Source organism: Serinus canaria, chromosome 1A (assembly GCF_022539315.1).
Source record: "Serinus canaria isolate serCan28SL12 chromosome 1A, serCan2020, whole genome shotgun sequence".
Taxonomy (NCBI): Eukaryota; Metazoa; Chordata; class Aves; order Passeriformes; family Fringillidae; genus Serinus; species Serinus canaria.
The window spans coordinates 23,512,570-23,533,485 of NC_066314.1; the positions used below are offsets into that span (position 1 = coordinate 23,512,570).

Sequence of the window (20,916 nt, forward strand, 5' to 3'; positions counted from 1 at the left end):
TCAACTACAGGTCTCCCGTTCTCCATTCAAAGACAAATTTCTGAAGGCATGTCCTCAATCTGACTCCATTAAATACTTCAGGATGCAATCTGCATGAGGACCCATGCAAAAAGCCTTACTGTGTTGAAACCAAATGCATCTGGAAATCCTCACTCTGGAAATGTGGTGGGCAAATACCTGCAGAAGAATCATCAGAAAGGCCTGTCCAGGAAGAAGAGATAATGGGTGCAAAAGTACAGCCTGGTGTCAGTGGAGCAATTGTTTTTGGGAGAATGACAAACAGCCTGTAGGAGCAGTGTTGGGCAGGCTGTGCTTCAGCAGCAACAGCTCTATAAGAAGCTACAGCAAGGAACTTCCTTGAGGGTGCCTCAGGAAATATGTTTTATATGATTTAACCCTTCACACCTCTACAAGGCTTGACAGCCGGATTTGAGATACTGAAAGAAACAAGGGGTTTACCTTTGCTTCTGCTCAGTGTGATTTCTGACCACCCTGCAGGTCATTCCAGCACAGCCTGCATGGAGCAGACAGCAGAATCTTAGGACTCTGTGTGTGCTATGTGGTTGTGCTTTAGTGAAGTTCCCACAGTGGAAAAGCACTTCTTTTCTACTAAATTGGGAAAGTTAGGGTTAAGGAAAAGAAGGAGAGTGTTGGAAAAATTTCAGGAGGAAGCATGCCTCAGGTAGAGCTCCATTCTCCTTTTGTTGGTGAAGCCTCTCCTGGAAACAGTGAATATCCAGGTGTTGCTGTAGGAGAGCCTCCAAGGAAAGGAAAGGCAACTTTTTTTTTCCATTCTGAAGCTTTAGGTGAATGGCAAAGAACAAAAGACTCCCTTTGTTCTGCTGGGAAGGGCAGGGTGGCATATGCAATTTCTCTTTCCTGATGGGAAAGTGCTGCTGAAAACTTCATTTTGTTCTGAATGTGGGAACTTTTCAGGAATAATGTGCAGTTCTTTGCCAAGGCTTTGGGACAAGTGCTGTGAGCTGAAGCATGCAAACAGGCTGGCAACTCTCATGACCTTACAGAGAATGGAGGGCTGGGATTATTTGGCAATGATCCATGTATCAGGGACTTCCAAATGTGAACTAAATGTGTAATTTTAACAATGAACTAACAATGCACCTCGCTAGCAGAAGGGCAAGTCATGTGCTCATATAATAAATGTCTCTTGCATATTGCTGATGGCTGCAGAATGAATTTTCTATACCATTAGTGACTCCATAGTGAGTGCTTAGCTAGGAGAATTATCCCTCATATTTTCACTGGGACAATAAGACTGCTTGTTACCAAGCATTCAGATTACTTCTCAGTCCATGCATTCCCAATGACTGCTGGAGATGGAACACAGAAATTCTGTTGGGCAACCACACCCCAAAGGGCAAAAGGATGAGAACAAAAAGATGACTATGAGGGATAAGGAAGCCCTTTCCAATACAGAAATTTATACTTGGCTGTATAGGAAAATTTTCCAGTGCAGACATACCTTACTGATAAAAGCATCTTTCATCCTGTACAGCCATGCTTCAGAAGACAGCTGTATAACATACCTGTCCTCCAAACTAAATACAAGCAGCTGCACATGCAATTCACTGCACAGCTGCCTTGATCTGAATGGGGCATCTGAATTTTTTCGTATTTGCAAGCAACAATCACTCTGCAGAACTGAACCAGCCATAATAAATAAAAGTTTAAAGGAACAGATAGATATGAAAATGTTGAAGAGAGGACAGAAGTGGTGACAAGAGGTCAGTTATCAAATGGCAGCTTGCCAAGCAAGCCTCACCTCTGCAGGCAGTGGGTGACTGGCAGAGCTCAGGTAAGAAATTAATGCAACCCATGGACTCAATACCACTCTGTTAGGCTTGGTTTGTTAAGGGTGTAACGTGGCAGGGAAGAAAGAGTCTGTTCTGACAAGGTCAAAGTGCTAAAAAATTGCTGCCTCTAGAAAATTTCAGAGCATGAAATGCACAAAGAAAAGAGAGTTGTGCCTGCTTTGCATACCTGCTCTAAATAACTGGCACTTGGGCTACTATGGAATAACATATTTGAAAGGGAAGCTATCAAAACTGATCCTCCCATAGAAAAATTGAATTCTAAGTCCTTCTTGTGTTTGCAAAATCAAGGCCATTTCTCTTCCAGCATGAATATTTCAGTGTCCTTTAACAGTGAGCCAAGCTGTAAAACTTTGGATATTTTTATGTTTAACTGTCCCAGAGTCTCTCCAACTATTTTAAAGTTCCTCATGTAGTCACTGCTACAACAGCTTTATACTACATGTACAATCACCAGCTTTCTAAGACAAAACCCACCTTTCTCAGATGGGAAACTATCAGGGAACACATCAAATCTTTACAGCAACAAGATGGAAACAGCTTTACTGTGGGGACAGGATGGGGAATCACACAATTAGGTTTTCACAGGCAACAGTTAAAAGGGGTTGCTTGGGCACCTTGGTTGGCCCACTCCTTTGTGGGTGTGTCAATGAGGAGATCATCCAAGGTGACTGGGGATCAAACCATATTTTTTTGTCTGGGGCTAGTAGCCACCCTTAAGCATGGATGGATGGATGGATAAAGCAGGAGAGTCTGCATGGCCCCTCACAGTGTGGCAGGCTGATCTGCAGTCAGTCTCCCACTGCTGCCTGATATGATGAGCAACTCATTGGTAATATTGCCATCAAGAGTTACTTGAATTAGTCTGCCACAGTCACAGGATTTCTAAAGGAATGAATACTGTTATGGAGGAAATTGTGTTTGTTTGGGAACTGAAGAGCTATCTGATGTATAACTGTCAAGGAAGAGATGGTCGATATGTTACTCATGTATCAGTGTTTTTGGTAAGAATAGACATCAAAAGTACAAAGGAGTTAAAATTCTGCAGTTCATTCCATCAATTGTCATTTCTACCTTTACAGTGAGCAATCACATTTTAGTGTTACTGTATGCAGACAATAATATTCATTTTTCAGACACGTAATCCACAGCTGAAACTGATACAAGATGCTGTCCAGTGGCAGGAACATTTGCAAGAGACTTCGGAGCCCTAGGTCTACATGTTTGCTACCAGTCTGCCAGGGAAAACACACAGTGTGCAGTGTCCACATGTTACCCATAATATGTGATGTAGAGCTTCAGAAAACAGTAGCTGAGAACACTGATTGTATTTTTTTTTTCTTCAGGTGGCACTATCTTATCCTGAATCAAAATGCAAACTGTCTCAGAGAGGCAGGGATAAGCAGGCTGGAAACACTTCTGTTGGAGCCTGCTGTACCTTCCCATTTCTAGAAGAGTTCTTGTAGGAGAGGCAGAGAAACCCTAAAAATGCAAAGTTTGCTGTGAATCATTGCAGCTTTGTACCCATCCATGCCACTCCTCTTTTCACAAAATCTGTGGGTGTTTTGTTTCTCAGCATACAATAACAAACATCTTAAGAGCAACTATGTACATACAGATACAGAACCAATGAAAATAAAGGCACAAAAATATTCAATAATCTCATTACCTGAGGAATCACTCCAAATGCTTTTCTCCATTGCTGCACGCTGACTGTGTTCCAGGAGACTCCATCAATCTGGATATCCCCTTCTGTATTCAGCAGTCTTAAAAATGCAAAAAGTAAAGTGCTTTTTCCTGAACCTGTTCTTCCTAAAAGGCCCACCTGCAATGCAAATCATGCAAGCAAACATTTAATACTCTTCACATATTAATCACAGACTGAAGCAAAATCCTTAGAGCTCTCAGAAGGGAAGAACAGTCCAGATGGATCTCAATGGGATAGTAAATGTCTTTTATGTGGGAATGATAAAAGCCTACAGCAAGGGTGGAATCAAACACTGGGGAGACTCTTCTTTGTTTTTTAGAATTAACTAGATGAAAAATCTTTTAGCCTACCTTTAGCTGAAGGACAGAAATTTGCTTTTGTATTGTCTTGCACTGATCAGCCCAGCTCTTTGTGACTTTTCCCTTCACTTTGTTATGAAGCCCTCATCAGCAAAATCACATATAGAAACCAAAAACTAAGTAGAGAGTGCATTTGGATCACCCTAGTAAGTTACTTCATTCTCATATGACTGAAAACAAAAGGCCTAACTCTGATTAGTGGGGTAGCTTGGGGCAGAGGCAGTGGCTACAGCAGATATCATCCCATTGGACACCTCTAAGCATAGGTGCAAGTCCTCAACCTGCCCATTGATGCTGATTTTCCTTATCCCTAGGGTGTGAAGAAACATAATAAATAGGTTTTGGAGTTTTTTAAAAGTTGTGTTTCCCTTGTAGGGGAGCCGACCTATTGCCAGAAAAAGCAAATATCTACAGTAAGCACCAACAAACTCCAAGATGCTGCTTTTCCAGCATCTGGGTTTACACAGCTAACAATGTCCTGTCTGAGTGTGGGCTGCTTTTGTAGTGTGACCATTCTGAAGAATGGCTGAAGGGTTGTAGTGAATGAGGCTATGTCTAGCTGGTGACTGCCATTAGCAGTACTCCTCAGGGCTCAATCCTAGGGACAGTTCTCTTCCATGTATTCAGCAATGATCTGGATGCAGGAGTCAAATGCAACATTAGCAAAGCTGCTGATGACACCAAACTGGGAAATGTTGTTGACTGTCTTGAGGACACGAGGACTTGCAGAGAAATCTGATAGTTTGGAACACGGCAGTATTTAACTGCAATTTAGCAATCCAATTGTCAGATTCCGCACCTGGGATGGAGCAATGCCAGGCACAAGTATAAACTGGGAGAGGAGTGGCTCTGCAGCCCTGCAGAGAGGGATCTGAGGGGGCTGCTGCCAGCAGGATAACGTGAGTCAGCTCTGTGTGCCTGGGCAGCCAAGAGGGTAAACTCCATCCTGGGGTGATCAAACACAGCATCAACACCAGCTGGGCAAAAGGAGTGATTATGCCACTCTATTTAGCTTTGGAGCAGCCACCCTGGGAGTGCTGTGTGCTGTTCTGGGTTTCCACAGTTTAAGAAGGACGTGAAGATGAGTGAATGCATCCAGAGGAAGGCAACAAAGCTGGTGAAAGGGCTGAGAGGAATGTCCTGTGATGAGTGGACAGGAACATGGGCTTGTCTGGTTGGGAGAGGAGGCTGAGGGGCAACTGATCTCTTATCCCTGGGATCCAGTGAGAGAACACATGGAAATGGTTTAAAGCTGCACTGGGGAGGTTCAGACTGGACATCAGGAAGCATTTCTTTATTAAGATGGTGGTCAAACACTGGAACAGGCTTCTTAGAGAGGTGATTGATGCCCCAAGTCTGTAAGTCTTAAAGGCCCTTGATAATAGGCTTTAACTTCTGGACAGCTATTAAGTGGTAAGGCAGTGGGACTAGATGATTATTCTGTTCCATTCCATTCCTTAGCAGAGGAGAGCTCCTGTTTCCTTCTTGGTGCACTACCTATGCAGAAGAGGCAAATTCTTTCCAGTTTAGGGAGCATCTGAGTCCGGGGTTGATCACCAAACTTGAATCACAGCCCTTGAGAAAAGGATTTTTGTTTTTACTGCTCTCCCCCTCTCTGTACAGTACAAAAGTGTCTTTCATTTCCCTCACAGCACTGCTTCAATGGATCTTTGAGGAAGTAAATCTACCAGGCTACAGCAGCACCTGTATCTCAACGTTCCAGGAATCACAGGTATCTCTCTTTCAAAGGCAGACTTTGCCTTCAGGATGGTGCTACAAGAAGTCAGAACTGTGGGTTCAAAATTTTGGTGCCCTCAAACTTAGTAGATGAAACATTCAGTTCATGTAAACCAAGACAAAGCAACCAAACCCGGCAAAGACTGGTGCTATCCAAATTAGGAGTGACTATGTACCTCATGTCAAGGCCAGAGAGCTCTCACTGAACCTGTTTTCTCATTTATGTGGGACAGCTAAAATCTCCTCTTCCTCTGTATGCCTTCAGCTCAGGAAATCACAAGCCTCTCTTCCCATTCCACCAAGGATGATCTTGAAGCAAAGTGTTAAACTTCTACCTAAATGCTGCCCTGAAGCTAAAGCCCTTCTTAAACACAGCTCCAAACAGAGGTGAAGATTAGAGAGGTTTGTCATTCCTGTAAAGAATGGAGCTGTTTGTGGTGTGCAGAACAGTAGTTCAGGGTGGTGCAGAGCCCTCATGGCATGGGTGAGACGGCACCTCCACCCTCTGGCCGCCGGAGCCAGCGGTGCGTTACCCTTGGCACGGCTGCCCATATTCTTTTGTGCCCTGCCCCATCGGGTCAGCCCGTCCTCAGCACCTGCATTCACCAGCCAGCTTCCCTCTCCACAGCAGCAGAATTTCAGGCACAGGGATACAGCTTGGGAAACTGTTGCACATGTGTTTTATCCCAAGTCATTTCTGTTCTTCAGTTAGTTTAGAAGATGTTTTGTTTTGCAACAATTTCATTTAGAACATCTTACGGGACTCAAAATCCTCTTTAATCATTGAATAGGTTTATGGCAGTTTTATACTTAAGCTTAATAGAAGTCAGAAAAAAGCCACAATAAAACAGTGTCTTACCCTCTGCCCTGAACTTATGGAAAAGGAAATGTTTTCTAGTACAGCAGCTCCACCTTCACCGTATTTGGCTGTAAGGTCTTTCACAGTCATTTGGCCCCCAGATGGCCAGTTCTTCTCATCCTTCACATGCCTGTTTTCAATTACAAGGGCATCTGAAAACTGATTATTCTTCTGTGGCTTAATGCTTTTTGTCTCTTCTGTTGGCATGTCAATGAATTTAAATATTCGTCCGACAGACCGCATCTGCAAATCAAAACAAACGGTATTCTAATTGTGATTCATACTAAACTATCAAAACAAATGAAATTAAATTGTTCCTAATTCCTGGCCAGAACAGTGAATCTTTTTTTCTGTGTAAGCTACTGTCATAAGTAACCTGAAACTTTATTGTACCATGATATAATCTTCAAAGGTAGGCTGCCTCTCATCTAGAGCTCTAGATTCCATTGCACTTGTGCTGCTGACTTTGGTCCAACATGTGATTCCTCTTGCTTGCTCTTTCACAGAAGCTCTTTCTACCTTAAAAATTGTATTTTGAAAAGTGATGACTTTTATCTAGGAAAACAAAGTATAATCATACTTTGGCTCACCTAAACTCTTTCCTACAGGAAAGGTATGGGGTTGCCCAAGACCTGAAGTTCTTTGAATAATGACTGATCTCCAAAGATCAGTAGACTGCATGGGATTTGAAAAATGCAAAGCAGTAGCATTAAATAAAAAAGGAACAATCATTAAACAGGAACATTTGAGTACTTATGAGTAACTATAGTTTTTAAAAAAAATTGTAGGAAGTTCCACGATAATGAATTTTTTATCAGTAATTATATATATTAGGTGAAATAATAAAGTCTTGTAATTCGTGAACTTTAGACCAAAGTTGCTAGGAGCAGTCTTGGTGCATTTTCAAGGGAACATGGGACTAGAAAGTATCCTCTTGATATTTTTATTAAATAGGTCAAGGGTCAATGAATAATTAATCTCCTCCACTACAACTTCACTGCTCATGTCATCAGAAAAATTATTTTTTACTTTATGGACAAGCTTGCTGTAATAACTTTTTTACTTTTAAAATCTGAAGAGCTCCTTTTGCTAGCTGCTTCCCCATTCATTTATGGAGGGACACCTTAGATCCTATTACCCTTTGTTCTCCAGGACTAAAGAAAATCCAGGTTTAAGCTTCTTTCTTAATATTTGTTCTCCAAACTCTCCAGTTCAAATTAAGCTTTCCTGTCTGACCAGTATGCACACTGCATTTTGGATGGTGTTTAACCAGGACATTATACAATTGCTTTGTTACTCCCCTATCTATGCTAGGAATGTCTGCATTAACACATGCTAGGATTGTACACTATTTTCTTCACAGTCACATCTTACAGTCAGCCCTTGAGTGAGAGGTGGCCAGCCAAGCTTTCCTCCATTTTAGCCATTTCTAACCAAGATCCTCACTTACAACTGAGGTTATTCTTAGCAGGACTTTGCACTTTTGTTACTGAAATCTATTTAATATCTGCCATTTGAGGTCACCTTATACATTTAAACTCACAGGATCCTTTATACCAACTCTGCCTTTCAGCTTTGTGTCATTAGTGGATTTCTTCAACACTCTTTTACTTTGTTGAGAGCATTTAAAAAAGATTAAAAAGAGCTCAGTCGGCAATCTAATCTTTGTTGAGTAACCTCCCAACAGGTTAATACTTACAGCTTAATGACATTTCCTTTCTGACCCACTCATTAACTAGTTTACAGTTCTTGTAATAATCCTGATATCCTTCATTTATATAATTCCTGAAACAGAGCCCTAATCAATGCTTTCCTGAAGGCAAATGAGATCTATTGCATTACTTGTGTCTGGAAAATAAATCATCAGTCACAGTTATGAAGGTAGTGTGATGCAACCCTAATGTCAGCAAACCTAAGTAACTCTAAGCATCACATTTTTAATTCATTCTTAAAAATAGTTTCTAAAGACTGTTGCTATCACATGAACAAACTGATGATGGTATCAATGACTTCTCATTTCTCCTTCTCAACAAAAATTTAACAGTTGTTATTTTATCACATGCTACCACCACTGCCTGCTTGTTTATTTATTTAAAGTGGCCGTTATAAGACTTTCAGCTTCTTGGCCAGTTCTTTCTCCACACTTGGTTGTGAGGTCTGCTCTACCTGGTATGGATGGCATTGTACCAGTCTGGTTGCACATGTTTAAGTGTCCAGCTGCAGAACTAAATCACCCCTAGCTGAAGATTCTGATTTTAGATGGAATGACTCACAGGTGTGTGTCAGTCACAGGTCACAGGTGTGTGTCCCTCCACAAACTGAACAGTTTAGGAAAACCAGGATTCTAGTTGATTTTCAAGTAATTCCCACCTTAGATATTATAAATCCCGTTTCTACCTTCTGTTCCACTTTTATGTCCACAGATTAAACACTGCCTTTTTAGTGAAAATTAAGATCAAGTATTTATTCAGCTTTTGAGCCTTTTGCAAGCCTATGATTTTTTTCAAGTTTCTCTTCTCTGTCTGCTTCTTGATCTCCAACTCATAGCTTGTTTATAACATTAAAGTCCATTCTTTATGGGCTGTATTTCCTGACATACTGCAGAGAATGTTGTTCATGCTGTCAGTCCTAGAGTCTTCAAAATGTCCTATTTTTCTCCTGTTCAGGAAACAAGTTTCAGCTCCTTACTTGAAGAAGACGTGACTTCCCTTTACATTCAGGTACCTAAGTGGCCCAGTCCAACTAATGAATTAATTAGATTCCTTGTTTTACGAAAGCTTGTTCCTGTAAACAGCATTTGTTCTCTAATCTGTATTCTCAGAAATAGATTTCTATTTAGTGGTATCATGGAAAACCCTTTATACATCTTTGTTTTACTACTTTTATATTCTTTCTGAAAAGTGCTTCTCCTTGACATATTAGATACAATTCCCTTTTGCTCTTCAATCCCAATTGAAATGCTGTTAGGCAGATTTTCTATGTGGAAGCAAATGCAAGGGAATACTGGGACCATAGTTTTTATCTCAACATCTTGAAAAACAATTGTGACAGAAGTTCTAAAAAGCGTGCTAACACACAAGCCTATCAATTCTTCTTTCCATCTCAATCAATGTGCAAGATGGAAAAGCATGGTCATCATCATGTTCATGTATATATGCCAGTTCTTTTTGGAGATACAAACCTTGAATCATGCTGACAATTTTCTCCCTGTCTGACTGACAATAGTAAATCCCACAATGACCATGCAGGTATTTTAATTGGTATTTGATGGTACCTTTGTCTTCAGAAATCGTAGCTTTATAGAAATATGGTCATTTTAGAAATGCAGATCTTTCTTGGCTTCATCAAGAGCTGTGAATGTTTTATGGGCAGAGATTCCCCATAACTGCCCAAGGGGCCATACCACTACACACTGTCTAATGTCTGCTGAGAAGCCAGCTGGATGAAAAGCCTTTCTCTACAGAAGAAAATTTCATCCCAACATCCTAGCTCCCCTGACAGACTTATCAGTTATGTATTTTAGACAGTTTAATAATTTTAAATCAATTCTGAATTCCTTGTTCTATAGCTTGAACTATGATTTAAATCTGGGCAGGATGTACCATGTCAGGAACATTTGACAAAAATATCCATTCTTTCTTTCACAGGTAGAAATATTCTGTCATTCATAATGACAGGTATAGGATAGGAGACAGCAAGTTTCTTATCCATTATTCCCATCAGTACTGTGCCAGCTATCCTCACGTTCTTTAACTAGTGCTTTTGAATAAAAGGGTATATTTACTATTTTCATCCCTAAGACTATAGCATAGTACACTATTTTTAGCCTTGCCTAATTGTATGTTACTGAGATTTCATTAGCACTGCAAATTCTTTTATTTATTTCCTCATTAATATCACTTAAACTCTTCTTAACTTTGAAGGAGAATTCATAATTATTCATATTTCCTGAAGGTGGAAGAAGTAATTCTTTTACAAGTAAGCTAACAGAATTACTTTAATCAGGCTCTGTGTTATCTTCTACTAAAAAGAGAGCAGTCACCCTTTTCAGACCAGACACACATGGTATTCAGTGGCTGTGTTGCCAGACATCCCCTCCTCACAAAAACACTGCTTGGAAGGTGCACTGTGCAGCTAGGGGATCTGTGAGAGATTGGTCCAATGGTTCATGTTGTAAAAAAACTTGTGCATTAAGTCACTGCCAAAACTCCTTCTACAGGCAGAACACTTGGTTTCACTGAGGTTCCACATCATCTGCTATTACACATTGGGTGCACTTATAGGATGTGTGCTTCTCTTCTGAGCTGTGAAAGTGAAATACCTAGCTCATTTAAAACTGGGGGTTTTCTCTTTTTCACAGTGCTGTACAGGCAGGCAGAAAAGAGAATGTTCTAAAGATTTCTTTCTTCATTACATTCCTTTCCAGAAGACTAACACCTCACTTTGAGGACTGCCATTCTGATGCAGATTTTACAGTCAAGTATTTACTCTACTTAAACTTGTGTTTAAGCATTCTCAGATTTTCTGCCAACAGTAGTAAAAACCATATTAAGATTATGTCCTGGATTAAAAAAAAAAAGCCAAAAAAATAATCTGTAAGAGCACCATTCTTTTTCACAGCTGTACTTTTAAATTTGGTCCTTTTCTTTACACTGCATTACTTTTATTCTTCAGCATCCCTGATGTACAGAGTGATGCACTGTGATGTTTAGCAAGTTGGATTTTAATATCTCCTTGGGAGATTCTCTTTGTATCTCCTTATATAAGTGATCTTGGCAACAGTAAAAGCATGGCATTTTCTCTTTAAAAAGGAACTGTCCTTCACAGTTGAAGCACTGCTGCTGCAGGATATACATCAGTGAAAGAAGAGGTTAGAAAGCATTAAAATTGCCCACTGGGACTAGCTAATGCTTATCTATGAAAGCAGCACTTACCGAAAAAAAAATATTTTCTATTTCTTTATGAAGGAAAAAAATTCAAAACACTCCAAGACTGCCTAGAAGGATAGGAAGAAAAAGACTGAAAACCAGCTAAAGGGATATTAGCAGAAATGATGAAAGTCAAACAATCAATCTAGCCTCATTTGTAGCATTAAATACAGCAACAGGTAGCTGTCAGAGTGACCACGTATGTTTGGAGGGGAGAAGGGGAGTATGGGGGGTTTGTTTGTTTTTAAATAAAGGCAGAGCAGACAAAGTATCAGGGCTGTAGAGAATGAAATGCCAAAACCATTAAACTATAATGGGGTTTTAAGAGACAATAGGGATTTTTCATTTGAAGCCAAACATGTACAACAAAAATTGCTTCAAAGACAGTATCTGTGTATGTAGAAATAAAAACCAACCTAGGAACTCAGATTTCTTTGATCTGTGTGCCAGTGCCATGGAAAGCTCAAGATGGAGATTGTGGGGAATAAAGTCAAATTTGCCACCTACCCATCTGTTTGGCCAGCTACTCCCTTGGATGTGGCTTTCAACCACTTGCAGAAAACTCCAGCTTATATGACAACCAAAGACTGCTACCTACAAATGTGCCATTCACTCAGGCATGCTTGTCTGCAGGATTGTATACACAGATATTGTAGCTGCTCAAGGAAGGGCAAGAATGATGTCAGCTAGAGCTGTGTGTGTGTATCTGTAACTGGAGACATCTGGAGGTGTGTCAGTTCTAGTCAATCTGGTCCTGTGGGGAGCTTCAAACTATCTCTAGAGAGAAAAATAGAGTATAACTAAATAGGCTACTAAGTCAGGCAACCCTCTGCAGAACATCTTTAGCCAAATAATTGTAAAATACTTTGATGAGGGAAGTGCTAAATGCAGAGACTACAGAGTAGGAAATAATACATCTGTATCACCCAGTGAAGCAGTTTTATTATCTTGACACCATTAAGCTATTTTTATCTGCTTCTGCACAGGAGCAGCTTTTGAATGTCAAGAAAACCATCCTGCCAGCAATATCTATTAGTTTCTCCTCTGGGATACCTAAAAATTCATGTCGTGAGGGTGAGCAGTTATCCACTGGTAAAAGATGTCCAGATGATCCAATTTGTAACCTGATGGACCTTAGAAGGCTGTCAATAATACAATGTAACATAACATAACCAGTGCTCCTGCACAGTCCTTTGTCTTAATCAGAGCAAAGTACCCAGAAATGTCTAGAGCAACTTGAGACTCCTTTTCCAAGGGAAAGGGAGTTCCTTTCTTATTGCTACTAATAGGTGACATTTTAACATGACTGTACTTTTAAAAAGGGGAAGTTCTTCTCTATTGAAACACTATTGTGTCCAGCACACTCTGATCCTACACTAGGACTTCCTGCTGCTCTTGTGAAACGCCTTCAGTTTGTATTAAGCCATGTGATGCGCACACATCGTTTGTATACAGATTTTTGTATTTAAAGTGATTTAAATTGAAATTGTATTTAAAGTGACATTCTGCCTTACAGGGGATGGAGTCTACAAATGAGAGCCAAGTGAATTAACATGGTTGTTGCTGTTGTGGTTTTGGGGGGGGGTGACCTATTAGAGAGCAGCTTTGCAGAGAAGGAGCTGGGAGTTTTGGCTGATGGCAATTTGACTGTGAGCTGGCAGTGTGCCCTTGAGGCCAGGAGGGCCAGTGGTAACCTGGGGTGCATCGGGAGGACTTTGGCCAGCAGGTGGTCCTGGCCCTCTCCTCTGCCCTTGTGAGGCGACATCTGAAACGCTGTGTTGAGTTCTGGGCTCCTCAGCACAGGAGACAAAGAGCTACTGGAGAGGGTCCAGTGAGGGCCACAAAGATCATTTGGGGTCTGGAGCATCTTTTTTATGAGGAGAGACTGCAGCAGCTGGGCCAGTTTAGTCTAGAGACCACTGAGAGGGGATCACATTAATGCACATAAATATCTCAAAGGCGGCTGTCAGCTGGATCGTGCCAGGCTCTTCTCAGTGGTTCCCAGCGACAGAATGACGAGCAATGGCTAGAAACTAAAGCACAAAATGTTTCACCTCAGCGTAAGGAAGAACTTTTTCACTTTGAGGATGACAGAGCCCTGGAACAGGCAGCCCAGGGAGGTCATGGAGCCTCTCTCTGGAGACATTCAAACCCCAGCTGTGGGGAGCTCCTGTGTCACCTGCTCCTGATGGCCTTGTCTTGTAAGGAGAGTTAAACAAGAGGATCTCCAGAGGTTCCTCCCAATCCTAAAAATTCTGTGATTTACCAACATGACATTTTATTTCATTTTTAGTCACGTGACTACTATTCAGCAGGTCTTGCAGTTACAGCAATGAGGCCCTTTCACAAAGTGCTTGCCCTTCGAGACAGGCTGCTCATAACAAAGCAAAGAAGGAGCTGGTGTAGAACGTTTGGTGGATGGGAAACACTGCTGGATGGCCATCAGCCTTCTCAACTATCAGCAGTCACATGTACAAACAAAAGCTTAGATGCTGTAAGTGGTTAATTCCTTGTTCTGAGGCTCTTAATGATTTCTCTCGGGGTGAATCTAGTTGAATAATTTATTTAAAAAATAAAATTATTGTTAGACTTGCGAATATTGCTTCACTGTCACTATCTGCCCCCATTATATATTTTTAATATGAAAATTAATTTAAATAATCAGGATTTAAGGGACTCTGAAATCCGCTGTAAAATTTTGTTTTCCAATACTGAAACAGTTGGGCTTGAGAAGCTGATTTAGGGTTCAGAGTGGGTAAGACAGGATGCTGGAGATCTTTTTTCTCAGAAATTTTATTGGTTTGTAAGACTACGGTATTTTGTTACACAAATTCTGTCTAAAATAAATCCTAGGATGAATAAAGTGGAAAGAGATCAGGAACTATTACATTTTAAAATAAAACGAAAATTTTCATACATTTGAGCTAATGTATGATGAAAAGTGTAAGAACAAACATATTCTTTTATGAGTTTCCTGTCTGTTTCACGCATCTCAACAAATAGGTGGTGAGAAGCTAACCTTGTGAAATGCTCTGTTTTAAAGCCACTCCTACCTATGAAAATTATGCATGACTGCAAAGTCTTATGTCAGAGGGCATTTTACATGAAACCAGAAAAAGACTGCCAGGGAAGTCAAGGACAGATTTTTAAATCACTATTGATAATAGGTGAAAGGATTTCAAAAACATCCATTGTCATCTGCTATGCAAAGCTGTTAAGTAGACCAAGGAAGGTATATTTTATATATATAAATACAGGAAATATGTCATAACAAAACAACCCCAAGCCTTTTTGAGGTTTTCCTATCATTGCTACATCTGCAATCTGAATCCTCAAGTTCAAGTATTTGCTGTTGCCTATTCCAGGCCAGAAAAACTTCTGATAATGGAAAAACTCAGCCTGTGCCATCCCAAAGCCAGTAGTTTGCTATCAAAGGTATGAGAGAAACTTATGACACATCTGCATACTATTCAACTCTGAAGATAATTCACTGCACAACCATAACCAACAAAATAAGGCAATTCCTCAAAAGAAAGCACAGCGCCGTGCATTTTTTGCTTACCAAACTATCAACATCTATGCTAGAGTTTACTGCCCACTGCAAGGTTCCCATGATGTTCATAGCTAAAGTAAGAATAATTCCAGCTGTGCCTGGTCCTTCACCTGTGGAGAGAAAAACACATTCCATTTCTGTGCTAATAAAAAGCCTGTAGAAAACAGAAAATTAAAGTGTATATCTTAAGATGCATATTCATACTCTCGCCTCTTTTACTTCATGGAGGAAACATGGGTTTCTAAATCATAAAATGGACTAAGAGCTCAATCATAGTTTAACACCTGGTTTTGGTGCTGAATTCACTAGAAACCCCAATCTTGCTTGGCAACTTAAACTGTGAATAGAATCAGGTCTCTGCAATCTTGATTTGACTTTCCTTTTTTCAACACACATGAATCTGTGAAATTACTCTTATCTAACTAAAACACCACAAACAGCTAGCAACTCTAAAATTCAAAATGGCTTACATTTTCACTTCTTTGACAAATAGAGGACATTCTCCTTAGTGTTTCACAAAGATGCAGATGTGAATATTTTTGCTTTAATTGTTGGCTGTTACAAGCATGGGATTTTCCAGGGATTTTCTTTTATGACTTCATACAATACAATATAAGCATTTAATCTACCACACTTGATTTTTCACCTCACTACATGTTAAATGGAATTGAGAACTTAAGCCAAATGCCTCTCTATGATTTCTCCATTCCTTACATAGTTTTCTTCATAAACCTCCTGTTTTCTTATAGATGTCTCATTACATAAGTAAATGTAAAAGTAAGAAATAAAAGCAAAATATTCCTCATGAAAGCTGATAGATTAAGATAAGGAGTTTAGTGTTGCTCCAAGGCCCTGTTATTTATAACAGTAAAGGTTATAATGGTGCCAAGATGACAAAGTGTTTTAACTCCTGTTCTCAAGTAAAACATACAGGACAACTAACAAAGGAAATTATTTTCCTAAAAACCCCAAACTACTAAGGACACAGAGTGAGAAAGGAGAAGGACAACAGGGAGCATTGTTTCCCACTAATGGTAAGGGAACTAGAAGTCTCCTTAGTAACAAAAGAACTCTAAGTGCCTATTTTCATACAGAAGTATTTGTGTGGTGCTTCCTTTTGTAAGGAGGGCGAGAGCTCCTTCTACAAGAAAGGATAACATTTCATAAACTGTACAATATTTGATAAATTGCAAGCTCTTATATAACTCCTTTTCAACATTGAAGTATGGCTGAATGAAATTTGAATATTGTTAGATTTAAAAACCTCCTCCATAAAATCATCAAGCTCTTGTTCATCAGCGACAATAGTACTGAAACTTCATATAGATCCTGCACACAAAGTTTAGTGTAAAACTTGGAGAGGTAGAACCATGTCCAAACATAACAACAGCATAGTGAATAAAAAACTGTATTTGAAGTTATCTCTAGCTGAGTTTTTCCACATAAATGAATTATTAACATTTTGGGGACATCATACTCCTAATTTTTTGCTTGTGTGAGGCTGGCTACACCTGGCAAGTCATGGGCACCACTTCAAATACAAGTAAGGTATAGTGTGATTCTCATTCATATTCTGTGTTTACTAGGAGTGGTGAGTCATTTTTCAGGGAATTTTGAATGCAATTTGCAAAACTTCACATAGGAAAATGGGTCAGTGGGTTGGGAATTAAAGAACTGGGTGACAACTTTTCCTAATGGTGTGGGCTTTAAAAGATTATTAAAACTTTTCATGTTTTAGCAAGTGAGAGGAACATTAACTTCTATTTACTAAAAATCTTTGAGCTATACAGGTGTGATCAACATCCAAGCTTGTCGGAACAGTAATGTGCTTTCAAACACAGGAGAATAATTTTACAGCAATTACTATCTACAGAATGAAAGTTTTGTCCCTTCAGTTATTATTTGCAGATTAATCCCCTTAATGAGTCCTCTACAATATCAGACTGCAGGCAACAATGGTGTTATTTCTACTTTAATTAAATTGTGTTTACTACTATGACATGCTTAAATCAATGACTCCAGTGTATGCTAAATTCCACAACAGCTTATTTCTCTCAGAATTTTCTAAAGCTGAGTTTCTAAAAAGGAGCAGCCGACTTCCATTTCAGTGTTCAGGTAAAGTTACCATACCTGTAGTTATGATAGAGATAAATGCCACAGCAACAAAAAAGACAACAAAAATAATTTCTATCCTCATCTGGAACCAGCGCAGTGTTGACAGGTAGAGGAACCAGTTTGCCGTGTGTAGGTTCAGCGCTTTGTGAAATAAGGTCTCGAAATACGGCTGCCGCCCGAACGCTCGCAGTGTCCACAGCCCTTTCAAGCTTGTGACAAGATGGGTGAAAATTGGACTCCGAGCTGCAAAGTGTTTAAATTAGAACAACATAAACATGCATGAGGAAATGCCTTTGATACAATACAACCATCCCGCCATGCTCTACCTCACAGCAGCGTACCTACTGCCAGTGTGCAATTTACATTTGTTGTCAAACTACACGACTGAAATAATCCTAACAAAGGATATACAACAACAGTCCTTGCAAGAATGGGTTGAAATTGCATTCAGTGTATTGACAGGAAGGGATCACAATAATTCTCCATAGTTAGCCCATAACTATTGGTCTCATATCTGCTTGGGGATGCTCCTGGCCTTCTATAGGATGCCACAAGAGAAAGACTGCTCCTCCCCAGCCAAAATTAATTCCTGAAATTTTGATAACTCCAATATATGAAGCTTTCTTAGCATAGACAGAGTACTTTAATGCTTTCTTAGCATAGACAGAGTATTTTAATGCTCCGGATTCGACTGCACTGACATGGTAATTTTAAGCAAATCTTGCATTACATAAAAAGTGGTGAGCCAGTGCTGGATCCCTGTGAACATCAAAGAAATTTAAATTCAGGTCTGAGGAACTCCAGAATTACATTTAAGTAAAAGGGAAGAGGATCACCACTGTTTAAAATCAGATTCACTGATTTGCTGAGGATCTGCCAGTTTGATGCACAGCCAGGCAGCAGTGCATGGTCTGCAAATTCACACTTCCAAATGAGATTTTCAATTTTATTTGGAACACTTTAGTCTCTTAATGAGGGGAAAGAAAGGAAATTTAATCAAATAACTTATTCCGAAATCAGAGCTCTTTGTGATTAAGATATATCTATTGAAAGTTTTTCTTGCAAAGAAACAAACTCCAAGGGTACATACCAAGTCTGACCACAATTTTGCAAGTTATATTTACTCTCAAGAAAACTGTATGTCAGGACTTTTCAGCTGCAGTGGTGATAAAGCCCATCTTTTAAAAGGCCTTTTTTATTGCTCTTTGGCAGCAGAGCACTCAGTATTGGCTGGATCAGTAACAGCCCTGGCTTTAAGGAGATATGTGTTCTGCTCCCAAAGACAATGTCATCATGCAAGAGGAGATGCAAAAAAGAGGAGAAAGAATGAATCACTTCTCAATTGATTTGTTGTGGATTTAAAAGTCTACCAACTTTGCTGCTCCTACCTTCAGATTCCAGTTGTTTCAGCTGCTGAGAAGTGTGGAGGAAGTATGCCCTTAACAGAATAAAGGCTGCTATCACAGGCACTGATGCCAGGAAGATGTAGGGTTCTAATATTGAGACTACTGTTATAGCGCCAATCACAATCAGTATTAACTGTAGAATGAAAGAAAAATACTATTGATATAGTAAACTTGTAATTTTATAGACTAGAGATTGGTGATGAATCTCCTTCCTATGGCAACTACATATTGTTTCAACAAACATGAAGTGCTAACCTAAGAAGATTTGCACCTCTGTGAAAAGATGATTAATAACTCGGACCAGATCCATAACCTGTTGCAAGAAGCTGCCATCTTTTCTAATGGATGGGAAAAGTGTTTTCTATAGTACAATCTGTATTGCAGGCTTCTAAAATATGAAGCCACAAAAAAAAGCAATGGCAGCTAAGCACTCATTCTCCACTTAAAATATAAGAATGACTCTTACAGTATCTGCAGCCACCTACCAAACCTACCAGTGCTGTCCCTGCCTTGCTGGACTAGGTGTGCAAGACTCTCAGGAGCTGAGGACAGCCTCCTGTAGGTTCTGGGCAAAGCAGTCTTGCTGAGGATCAGAAAAACTGGGAAGTTGTACTTCTTTGGTCAAGGGACTGTAATTCATACATGAAACTAACACTACTGCTCGTCCTGATCAGAAGACAGGAAATAAATTGTATGAGAATCTGTGGTATGACAAATTAGCAGTTTCAGGAGAAATAAAAATGTCCTTATGGTGTCAGATGACAAAAGGAACAAAATTGTTTCAGAGTTAATCTATTTTAACCTACTAGAGACTACTACCATTTTAAGACCTCATTCTCAGTAGCTCCAGACAGATTTAGCTAAATCTGGTCTTGATCTTTAAGAAGAGACTTAAGCCAGTAGACTGCTTTTTTCTCGTGTCTAAATCTATAGAAAATCAATTATAAGAGTGTACATAGAATAGCAAAGTTCTGCTTTGTGTCAGGGTGTTACTTCTAACACTAAACAACTACTTCATGCTACAAACTTACCAGCATAAACCAACTGCAAATGGACAATGTGGGGCAAAATTATGAACATTGCATTGAAACATCACTGCAAATGACCAGTCAACAAATAAACAGATGAAAAGCAAAACTAATTTCATGTTAGGAAGAAACCTGTACTGGGTGCTTTTGCTATTACATCCACATAAATTCAAGGAAGGATTTAAATTCCCAGTATTCCAAGTCAGAGGTATTTCATGAACAGGTAAGCATGTACTAAGTTTCCTATAACTTTTTTTTTTATCAGAAATCTGAGCAATGCAGTAGCAACATCACTTTATATGAAAAAAATTGCATTGCAACTGTACTAGCTAAAGAAGGAATGGCTCTGAACTGAAATAGAGCAGGTTTAGATTAGATATTAGGAAGAAATTCTTTACTATGCAGGTGGTGAGGCATACAAACAGGTTGCCCAGAGAAGGTGTAGATGCCCCACTCCTGGAAGTGTTCAAGGCCAGGTTGAAAGGGGCTCTGAGAAACCAGATCTTATGGAAAGTGTCCTTGCCGCCTTTGCAGAGGGGTTGCAACTAGATGATCTTTAATGTCCCTTCCAGCCCAAACAATTTTATGATCCTGTGAGTTCTTTCACTATTTTCCTCATTTCTCTTAAAGGAATGGTGATAGGTGTGGGTTATGCCTGTGCAGGCTGTTTAGCACTGGTCTGCAGCAATGCAAGAATGGATTTGTGTTTACTAATTACTTCAGACTGCAGAAATTAGTAACACTTGTATCTCCCTCTAATTGTTAAGAAGCAAATGAGCTATTCAATGATATTGAGCCAAGTTATAAATTTCTCACATTGCTTGAGATTACAGTTACTCAGTGACTGTTAAAATTCCCACTTCTGTCATTTACTCCAATTTTGTAAAGGTCACCATGAAGTCATACTGTTCTAACTGCTGGTCCCACAGTTCTTTCACTAAAAAGTTGAATATGAAAATCTGTGTTATCTCATAAACTCCAAAGTAAGACTAAAGTCAGACAGAAGATGGTATTTTCTTTAAAAAGGCAGAAGCAAAACTCTAAACCACAAGACAGCTGTATTGGCATATAGTTGAGGAGTGGCAGCAGAGGGCTGATGCAGCCCAGTTCAGTGCCTCAGATGCTGAGCTTTCAGCCCTGGGACAGAGGCCAGATGGGGAGATGTGTCCCACTGTTTCCCATTTTGGAAAATGCAGGTGGTAGTAGACAAAGCGACTCAGCAAGTGTTCAGGGTAGCAATGACTGCCACAGCCAGTTTGATTAACCAACAGGAGTTTATTATTTAGGCATGAATGATCATGATCACAGGCATGATCACAGGCTTGAATGTTCAGGGAGTTCACGATGAACTTTTGGGTGAGACTATATTAAACCTTAGGGACAAGCATATG

At 39.8% G+C, this 20,916-nt stretch overlaps 1 protein-coding gene across 1 annotated transcript in view; it reads right to left on the reverse strand.

Moving 5' to 3' along the window:
- Window positions 1–20,916, reverse strand: part of CFTR (CF transmembrane conductance regulator) — an 86,398-nt gene that overhangs the window by 9,548 nt on the left and 55,934 nt on the right. Inside the window, exons 19-23 of the mRNA XM_050986868.1 lie at window positions 18,480–18,630; window positions 17,107–17,334; window positions 14,986–15,086; window positions 6,496–6,738; window positions 3,502–3,657 (exon numbers count right to left, since the gene is read on the reverse strand). Coding sequence (XP_050842825.1) covers window positions 3,502–3,657; window positions 6,496–6,738; window positions 14,986–15,086; window positions 17,107–17,334; window positions 18,480–18,630 — 879 coding nt within the window. The remainder of the gene's footprint in view (window positions 1–3,501; window positions 3,658–6,495; window positions 6,739–14,985; window positions 15,087–17,106; window positions 17,335–18,479; window positions 18,631–20,916) is intronic.